The sequence below is a fragment of the Myotis nattereri genome, assembly GCF_964212035.1.
Source record: "Myotis nattereri genome assembly, chromosome: Y".
In the NCBI taxonomy this organism is placed as follows: domain Eukaryota; kingdom Metazoa; phylum Chordata; class Mammalia; order Chiroptera; family Vespertilionidae; genus Myotis; species Myotis nattereri.
In genome coordinates, this window is record NC_138094.1 from 454448 (window position 1) to 464388 (window position 9941).

General features: G+C 51.2%; 1 protein-coding gene across 1 annotated transcript in view; it reads right to left on the bottom strand.

Annotated features, from left to right (window-relative positions):
* Nucleotides 1-574: 574 nt before the first annotated feature.
* The window catches only part of LOC308512229 (cytokine receptor-like factor 2), a gene marked incomplete at both ends in the record, with an annotated part of 19981 nt that continues 10614 nt past the window's right edge, over nt 575-9941 (bottom strand). The window contains 3 exons of the mRNA XM_081082029.1: nt 575-853; nt 4954-5038; nt 8974-9079. Coding sequence (XP_080938155.1) covers nt 575-853; nt 4954-5038; nt 8974-9079 — 470 coding nt within the window. The remainder of the gene's footprint in view (nt 854-4953; nt 5039-8973; nt 9080-9941) is intronic.

Below are 9941 nucleotides of genomic sequence, written 5' to 3' on the forward strand. Positions count from 1 at the left end.
ATTTGGGAGGAAGAACAAGAGTTTCCGGGGGTTAATATGCCCCCATCCTCGCTGGTGACAGGGTCCCCTGGTAACAAAGGGTCCGAGAAAAAAATGGTTCGATTTACATGAAAACATCAGGCCTGCATGTGGCTCAGTGGTGAGCGCCGACCTAGGAACCAGGAGGTCAGGGTTCGATTCCCGGTCAAGGGCACAGGCCTGGGTTGCAGGCTCGATCCCCAGTAGGCAGCCGACCCTGGATCCTCTCTCATCAATGATATTCCTCTCTCTCCCTCTCCCTTCCTCTCTGAAATCAATAAAATATATATGTATTTTTAAAGGAACACTCTAATCAATCCTCTCCAACCTTCAACGAATGCGCCTTCAACCTCTTGAGTACTGACACCTGTGAGGGGTAAAACCCATTGGTTGGCCCAATCGGGTGGGGGTGGGGGTCTCTAGTGACCCCCCAAAGTGTTGGCATTATTGCTTAGGGGTGCCCCTTTCATGGGGGTGAGCTCTGAGTCGCCAACAAGTTCCCCTCGGTCTTTCCATGTCAACACGGACGAGATGCTGGCTTTTAATTCGCACCCCCTCAGAGCATCACATAAGAGTTGTCACTCATCGTAAACCTGAAGCCGCCCAGGGCGAGCACCTCTTCTCCTTGTGGGGGCCGGCCTGGGAGCTGGCTGGGCATCCCAGGGGTTTCCTTCTCCACCGTCTGCAGGCCCGGGGGCCCCGTCATCGTCGTCACAGGAGTCTCGGCCTCGACCTTGGGCGGCTGGACTTCCAAGCCCTCCGTCAGCACATCCTCCGGCTCCCGGTCCTCCACCTTCTGCAAGTGGGTGAGGTTCTGCGTGTCCTTAATCCACTCCTGTGGGGACACCCATTGCGATTCAAAGGCAAGAAAAAATGAGGGGCCATCAGCCGAGGAGGCGGTAAAGGAGGTGAGGTACAGCCCAGCCAGTGTGGCTCAGTGGATAGAGCGTCAACCTGCGGACTGATGGGTCCTGGGTTCGATTCCCGGTCAAGGGCACATGCCCCGGTTGTGGGCTGGATCCCCAGTAGGGGGCATGCAGGAGGCACCCGGTCCATGATTCTCTCTCATCGTGGATGTTTCTCTCTCTCTTCCTCTCCCAATCCTCTCTCTGATATTAATAAAACCATCACACATATATAATGTTTTTGTTTATACATCCTATAGAATAAAAGCCTAATATGCTAAGTGTTTGGTTGCCTGATCGGCTGTTCAACCAATCAGAGCGTCATATGCTAATGAGATGCTAAGGCTGTTTAACTGCTTGCTATGACGTGCACTGACCACCAGGGGGCAGACTGTCGAATGGGTAACCAGTCGCTATGATGTGCACTGACCACCAGGGGGCAGACGCTCTGACCGGTAGGTGAGCTTGCTGCTGGGGTCCGGCGGATGGGGACTGAGCAAGACGGGCCGGACACGCCCTGGTGCCCTCCCGCGGTCCCTCCCCGGCCCCGATCATGCACCAGTGGGGTCCCTCGGCCTGGCCTGCACCCTCTCGCCATCGGGGAACCCTTGGGGGATGTCGGAGAGCTGGTTTCAGCCCGATCCCGCAGGCCAGGCTGAGGGACCCCACTGGTGCATGAATTCGTGCACCAGGCTCCCCCCCCCTCTCTCTCTATATATATATTGCCATGCTTTCTTACCACTTAGAATCTTTAAAAATAAAGAAATAAAATAAAACGGGTGTGGCCTGAGCATAAAGATACCAACACAAGGGCCTTCCTATCTGCCCTGTCTCCTCTCTCCCCTCAAAGGAATGCGGACCTGCCACCCCCAAACAGGCCTCTTGACGGGAGGGTTATTTTGAGTAGTTGGTTTTTTTTATTTTTTATTTTTAAGAGCAACCACAGCAGCAACGGCCGGTCCGCCTTCTGCCACGAGTTTCCCCTTTTTTTTTTGCAGAAAATTTCCATTCGCAAAGGCTCTCTCTTCTCCCTTCCACGTCCAGCCCAACCCAGGGAGGACTTCCTTTTTTAAAATAGGTTTTTATTGATTTTTTTTTTTTTTAGAGAGAGAGAGAGAGAGGAAGGGAGAGGGAGAGAGAGAGAAACATCAGTGATGAGAGAGAATCATGGATCGGCCGCCTCCTGCACGCCCCCTACTGGGGATCTAACCCGCAACCTGGGCATGTGCCCTTGACCGGGAATCGAACCCGGGACTCTTCAGTCCGTGGGCCGACGCTCTATCCACTGAGCCACGCCAGCTAAGGCTCCTCTGTCTTTTTCATCTTTTTATTCTGGCTTTTGTCCGTTTAATTTACTGACCCCGGCACAGAACCTAAGAGTGTACAGTAAATTTTTTTTATTATTATTATTTCTTCACCCTTCTGTTTCTTTTATGTCCCTCACACCTAAATAGGTTTAAAAAATTATTTCAAAATATTCACCTTGCTCCTGCCAGGGCCGTGTGGCTCAGTGGGTGAGCGTCCACCTAGGAACCCGGAGGTCAGGGTTCGATTCCCGGTCAAGGGCACAGGCCCGGGTTGCGGGCTCCATCCCCAGTCGGGGGCGTGCAGGAGGCGGCCGATCCATGATTCTCTCTCATCATGGATGCTTCTATCTCTCTCTTTCTCTCTCCCTTCCTCTCTGAAATCAATAAAAATATATATTTTTTTTAAAGAAAGAAAAGAAATTCAACTCGCAGGTGGGATGGAGGGAAGGCTCCTTGTCAGACACAGAAGGGGAGACGCAGCCACAGAGGAGGCGGATGGAGGCAGAGGCAGGAGGCAGGGAGGCCGACACCAGCCCCGGCGACACCCCGACACCCGGAGCCCCAGAAGCTGGGAGAGGCAGGAGGGACCCTCCTTGGTGCCTCCAGGGGAGGGAGATGGGGGGCCCTGGCACCCCTGGATCTCAGACCTCTAATGCCTGGTCTCCAGGGTGGAGAGAGAGGGTGAATGTGTGATATTGGGAGCCCCAGGCAACGGGCCAATCTCTCACCACGCCTGCCTCTCCAGGCTCTGCTGGGCTCCCCGGGATGGGGGCTGGGCCCTGGCCCTCATTGTCCACCAGCTGTGCCCCCCCCAAACCCCTTTCAGCAGGTCCCCCAGGGAATGAAATGCAATGACAGCAGCTGGGGCTGGAAAGAGGAAGTTTAGGGCCTGGGCTGGGTGTGCAGGGGGAACACGGCTTCCTGAGCTGATCAAAGAGGAGGTGACGCCTTGATCCCTGGGGCTGATTGAGAGAGAAGCTGTTTGTCTCTCTCACATTAAAACGGAAAAAGAAAAAAACTGACAAGCAGCTGCTATCAGATCAACAGAGGCTGGAGGGCCCTTGAGCAGGAGCCTGGAGAGCACATTGGTTTTTTAGAGTCTGTTCGAGCCCTGGCCGGGGTTGCTCAGTGGATAGAGCGTTGGCCTGTGGACTGAAGGGTCCCGGGTTCGATTCCCGGTCAAGGGCACAGGCCCGGGTTGTGGGCTCGATCCCCAGTCGGGGGCCTGCAGGAGACGGCCGGTCCATGATTCTCTCTCTCCCTCTCCCTTCCTCTCTGAAATCAATTTTTTTTAAAATATATTTTATTGATTTTTTGCAGAGAGGAAGGGAGAGGGACAGAGGGTTAGAAACATCGATGAGAGAGAAACATCGATCAGCTGCCTCCTGCACGCCCCCCACTGGGGATGTGCCTGCAACCAAGGTACATGCCCTTGACCGGAATCGAACCTGGGACCCTTCAGTCTGCAGGCCGACGCTCTATCCACTGAGCCACACCGGTTAGGGCTGAAATCAATTTTTTAAAAAATGATGAGAGAGAACCATGAACCGGCCGCCTCCTGCACACCCCTGACTGGGGATGGAGCCCGCAACCCGGGCCTGTGCCCTTGACTGGGAATCGAACCCGAGACCCTTCAGTCTGCAGGCCGATGCTCTATCCACTGAGACACACCGGCCAGGGCTCTCTCTCTTTCTCATCATGGATGTTTCTTTTTTTTTTTTTTTTTTAAATATATTTTATTGATTTTTTACAGAGAGGAAGGAAGAGAGATAGAGAGTTAGAAACATCGATGAGCGAGAAACATCGATCAGCTGCCTCCTGCACATCTCCCACTGGGGATGTGCCCACAACCCAGGTACATGCCCTTGACCGGAATCGAACCTGGGACCTTTCAGTCCGCAGGCCGACGCTCTATCCACTGAGCCAAACCGGTTTCGGCATCATGGATGTTTCTATCTCTCTCTCCCTCTCTCTCCCTTCCTCTCTGAAATCAATCTATCATTATATATCCTGTATCATAAAAGCGTCGTGTGCAAATTGTCCCTGGACCAGGAGCTCGTCCGGGATTTTGACCAAGGGGTGGGGCCGGCCAGGGAAAAGGAGAGAGGACCCAGCTGGCAGCCATCAGCCTCTAGGAACCCTAGCAGTGCACGAATTTTGTGCACTGGGCCTCTAGTATATATGTGTCTGTGTGTGTGTGTCTGTGTGTGTGAGCCTGGTGTCGGCAGGGCCACAGCTTCCCCTACATGTGTGTGTGTGCGTACACATAAATATGTATTTATTTTTTAAAAATATATTGTATTGGCCCTAACCGGTGTGGCTCAGTGGATAGAGCATCGGCCTGCGGACTGAAGGGTCCCGGGTTCGATTCCCGGTCAAGGGCATGTGCCTTGGTTGCAGGCACATCCCCAGTGGGGGGACGTGAGGAGGCAGCCGATCGATGTTTCTCTCTCATCACTGATGTTTCTGACTCTCTCTCCCTCTCCCTTCCTCTCTGTAAAAAAAAAAAAAAATCAATAAAATATATTTAAAAAAATAAATAAATTAAATTAAATAAAAACAGGTCCACAGACTGGGGGGGCGGGGGGAGAAATAAACACAACCCCCCTTCCCTCCAAAATAAATTATTTTAAATAAAAATTAAAATGGTGCGGGGGGAGGGGGGAGAGATATAGGACCGTGATGAAGGCCACGGCGTCAGCCCACAGGCAGGTGGCTCGTACCTGGAAGTTCCCCTGGTGGGACTCGAACAGCCCCGCGAAGGTGGCCTTGGGGTCCGGGACACTGGGCATCAGCAGCCTTTTCACTCTGAAACGGGCACGGGAGGGGCATAGGGTCAGACGGGGTGACTCCCCAGAGCAGGGGGGGCAGCCCCTCCAAGGGCCTTGAGGGTGACAGGTATCCGACCTCAGAGACGCAGACCCCACATGGAACTCTGGCCTCGGGCTCAAGGTCGGTGCCCTCCTCCCCCCACCCCCCCAATTTATACCCCACAGGCACCCCAACCTGAGCGTGCAGGGGGAGCCCACACCAGCAGTGGGGTGAGGTCCGCTGTAGAATAAAAGTTTAATGTGTTGCCCTAACCAGTGTGGCTCAGTGGATAGAGCCTGCGGACTGAAGGGTCCCGGGTTCGATTCCCGGTCAAGGGCATGTACCTGGGTTGCGGGCACATCCCCAGTAGGGGGGGGTGTGCAGGAGGCAGCTGATCGATGTTTCTCTCTCATCGATGTTTCTAACTCTCTGTCTCTCTCCCTTCCTTTCTGTAAAAAATCAATAAAATATAGTTTTTTAAAAAAAAGCTTAATATGCTAAGTGTCCGGTCTGCCGATCAGCCAATCAAAGCGTCATATGCTAATGGTATGCTAAGGCCGTGCAACCAGTCGCTGTGACGTGCACTGACCACCAGGGGGCAGACATTCAATTAGTCGCTATGATGTGCACTGACCACCAGGGGGCAGACATTCAATTAGTCGCTATGACGTGCACTGACCACCAGGGAGCAGACATTCAATTAGTCGCTATGACATGCACTGACCACCAGGGGGCAGATGCTCTGACCAGTAGGTGAGCTTGCTGCTGGGGTCCGGCCGATTGGGACTGAGCGAGTCGGGCCGGACACACCCTGGAGCCCTCCTATGGTCCCTCCCTGGCCCCGTTCGTGCACCGGTCGGTCCCTCAGCCTGGCCTGCACCCTCTCGCCATCCGGGACCCCTCGGGGGATGTCGGAGAGCCGGTTCCGGCCCCATCCCAGCAGGCCAGGCCGAGGGACCCCACTGGTGCACAAATTCATGCACCGGGGCCTCTAGTTAATACAGAATTGTGGACAAAAAGGGGCCATGTGCTACCCTGACCAGCTCAAGGGGGGGCCTGCCTGGCGGCCTTGCAAACTCAGACGCCTAAAGTCACCACAGACCAGGGCCTGAAATGAAAACATTTTTAAAAATATATATATTTTTATTGATCTCCGAGAGGAAGGCAGTGAGAGAGAGAGAAACATCGATGATGAGAGAGAATCATGGACCGGCTGCCTCCTGCACGCCCCCTACTGGGGATCGAGCCCGCAACCCGGGCCTGTGCCCTTGACCAGGAATCGAACCCGGGACCTCCTGGTTCCTAGGTTGATGCTCAACCACTGAGCCACGCAGTCTGGGCTGAAATGAAAACTTTTTAACTAACCCTGGCCGGTTTGGCTCAGTGGGTAGAGCATCGGCCTACAGACAGAAGGATCCCGGGTTCGATTTTGGTCAAGGGCACGTACCTCGGTTGCAGGCTCGATCCCTGGCCATGGTCAGGGTGCGTGCAGGAGGCAACCAATCCATCTCTCTCTCTCTCTCTCTCTCTCTCTCTCTCTCTCTCTCTCTCTCTCTCAAAATCAATGGGAAAAAAATATCCTCATTGTTGGATTAACCAAAAAAAATCCCCCAAAAACATTGGCAGCCTGGACTCATTGATTGTCTGGTTCCAATATCACCCCCAAATATTGGTGATTGGAATATTGATTCTTTTTCGTCGAAAGCCGTTGAGGGGATCGCTCTGCCCTCCCCCGCCCCCTCCCTGAAAGCAAGGCGTCGGTATTTCCTTTTGCAAAGGAAGTTTCTGTCTGTCAGGGGCACCCCCCTCTCCCTTATCAGGGGGTGAGGCGTGAGTGTTATCACGGAGGTGACGCCGATAGAGTTCTACCCAGAAAACCTTTATCTGCCGTTCATTTCCTCCCTACGTCGTCTTTCTTTGTTATTTTTTAAAATTGATTTCAGAGAGGAAAGGGGGGAGGGAGAGAGAGAGAGAGAGATCCATGATGAGAGAGAATCATGGATCGGCTGCCTCTTGCACGCCCCCGACTGGGGATCGAACCCACAACCCGGGCGAGTGCCCTTGACCGGGAATCGAACCCTGACCTCCTGGGTCATAGGTTGATGCATATTGATAGATGGATGAATGGATGATGGACAGATGGATAGATAAATTAGATGACAGATAGATAGATAGATAGATAGATAGATAGATAGATAGATGATAGATAGATAGATGATAGATAGATAGATAGATAGATAGATAGATAGATAGATAGATAGATGATAGATAGTTATAGATAGATAGATAGATAGATAGATAGATAGATAGATAGATAGATAGATAGATGATAGATAGATAGATAGATAGATATCCATTGTGTGGATGGATGGATGGATGGAAGGGAGGGAGGGAAGGATGGATGGATGGATGGATGGATGGATGGATGATGGATGGATCAATACATAGAAATGGAACAGATCCCAATCTATATTATAAAAGACCAGTGGCCGTAACGCTGTAACAACCAAACAACCAAACGACCGGTCACCACGGGGTGCATTAATGGGTCTCGCTGATGCAACAGGTCTGGGGTCTTGCACGATTTCGTGAGCTGGGTCTCTATTCTATAAATATATAGATTGATACTAGTTGATTAATAAATGGAGGCTGGATAGATAAATGGGTGGCTGGATGGATGCATAGAGGTATGTCCGTGCCCTTGACCGGGAATCGAACCGTGACCTCCTGGTTCTTAGGTTGATGCATATTGATAGATGGATGAATGGATGATAGATAGATGATAGATAGATAGATAGATAGATAGATAGATAGATAGATAGATAGAGATAGATAGATAGATAGATAGATAGATAGATAGATAGATGATAGACACAATGTGTGGATGGATGGATGGATGAATGGGAGGGAGGAAGGGAGGGAGGGAAGGAGGGAGGGATGGATGGATGATGGATGGATCAATACATAGAAATGGAACAGATCCCAATCTATTTATAAAAGACCAGTGGCCGTAACGCTGTAACGACCAAATGACCAGTCACCAGGGGGTGCATTAATGGGTCTCGCTGGCGTGACAGGTCTGGGGTCTTGCACGATTTTGCGAGCTGGGTCTCTATTCTATAAATATACAGATTGATACTAGTTGATTAATAAATGGATGGCTGGATAGATAAATGGGTGGCTGGATGGATGCACAGAGGTATGTCCGTGCCCTTGACCGGGAATCGAACCGTGACCTCCTGGTTCTTAGGTTGATGCATATTGATAGATGGATGAATGGATGATAGATAGATGATAGATAGATAGATAGATAGATAGATAGATAGATAGATAGATAGATGATAGATAGATAGATAGATAGATAGATAGATAGATAGACGCAATGTGTGGATGGATGGATGGATGGATGGATGGATGGATGGATGGATGGGAGGGAGGGATGGATGGATGATGGATGGATCAATACATAGAAATGGAACAGATCCCAATCTATATTATAAAAGTCCAGTGGCCGTAACGACGTAACAACCAAACGACCAAACGACCGGTCACCACGGGGTGCATTAATGGGTCTCGCTGATGCAACAGGTCTGGGGTCTTGCACGATTTCGCGAGCTGGGTCTCTCTTCTATAAATATATAGATTGATAATAGTTGATTAATAAATGGATGGCTGGATAGATAAATGGGTGGCTGGATGGATGCATAGAGGTATGTCCGTGCCCTTGACCGGGAATCAAACCCGGGACCCTTGAGTCCGCAGGCCAACGCTCTATCCACTGAGCCACGCTGGCCAGGGCTGAAATCAATATTTTTTAAACAGGTCGAGCAGTGTAGGAATGGGACATCCCGCCCAATAACTGTATTGGACAGTTTTCTTCTCTCCCCCACGTCTGTGTGTCTGACGGGACCCCACGCGAGGGCTGGGCTCACCTCTGGAGTTTCCACACACACAGGGTGAGGAGGAGCAGGAGCAGGAGGGCGGCCAGGCCGTAAACCAAGACGGATTTGGAGGACACCCGTTCCTCCTGGCACGAATCTGAGGCGGAGCAGAGGAGATGTGGTTAGTTTTCATCGGGAAAGTGGGTCAGTTTGTCCTGATTTTGGTCGGGAGGATCTTGGAAAGAGAGAAGGGTCTGGGACAGACACGCGTCGGGGAGGGGAGGCCCCACACACTGGCTTCCAGTTATCACCTATCAGCCATCCATCCATCCATCCATCTACTCGACATGTATCTATCTGTCTACCCATCCATCCATCCATCTACCCAGCATGTATCTATCTGTCTATCCACCATCCATTCATCATCCATTCAATATCTGTCCATCCATCATCCATCCATCCACCTACTCGACATGTATCTGTCTACCCATCCATCCATCCATCATCCATCAATCGATCCATCATCGACCATCCATCCATCCATCCATCCACTCATCCATCCATCCATCCACCCATCCATCCACCCATCCATCCACCCATCTATCCATCCATCCACCCATCTATCCACCCATCTATCCATCCATCCACCCATCCATCCATCCATCCATCCATCCTCGATCCATCATCCATCATCCATTCATCCATCTATCCAATATCTGTCCATTTATCCATCCATCCATCCATCCATCATCCACCCATCCATCCATCCATCCATCCATCTACTCGACATGTATCTGTCTATCCATCCATCCATCCATCCATCCATCCATCTACTCGACATGTATCTGTCCATCTGTCCATCCATTCATCTATTCATCTACTCAACATGTATCTGTCTATCCATCCATCCATCGTCCATTCATCCATCTATCCAATATCTGTCCATTTATACATCCATCCATCCATCATCAATCCATCCCTCTACCCAGCATGTATCTACCTGTCGATCAATCCATCCA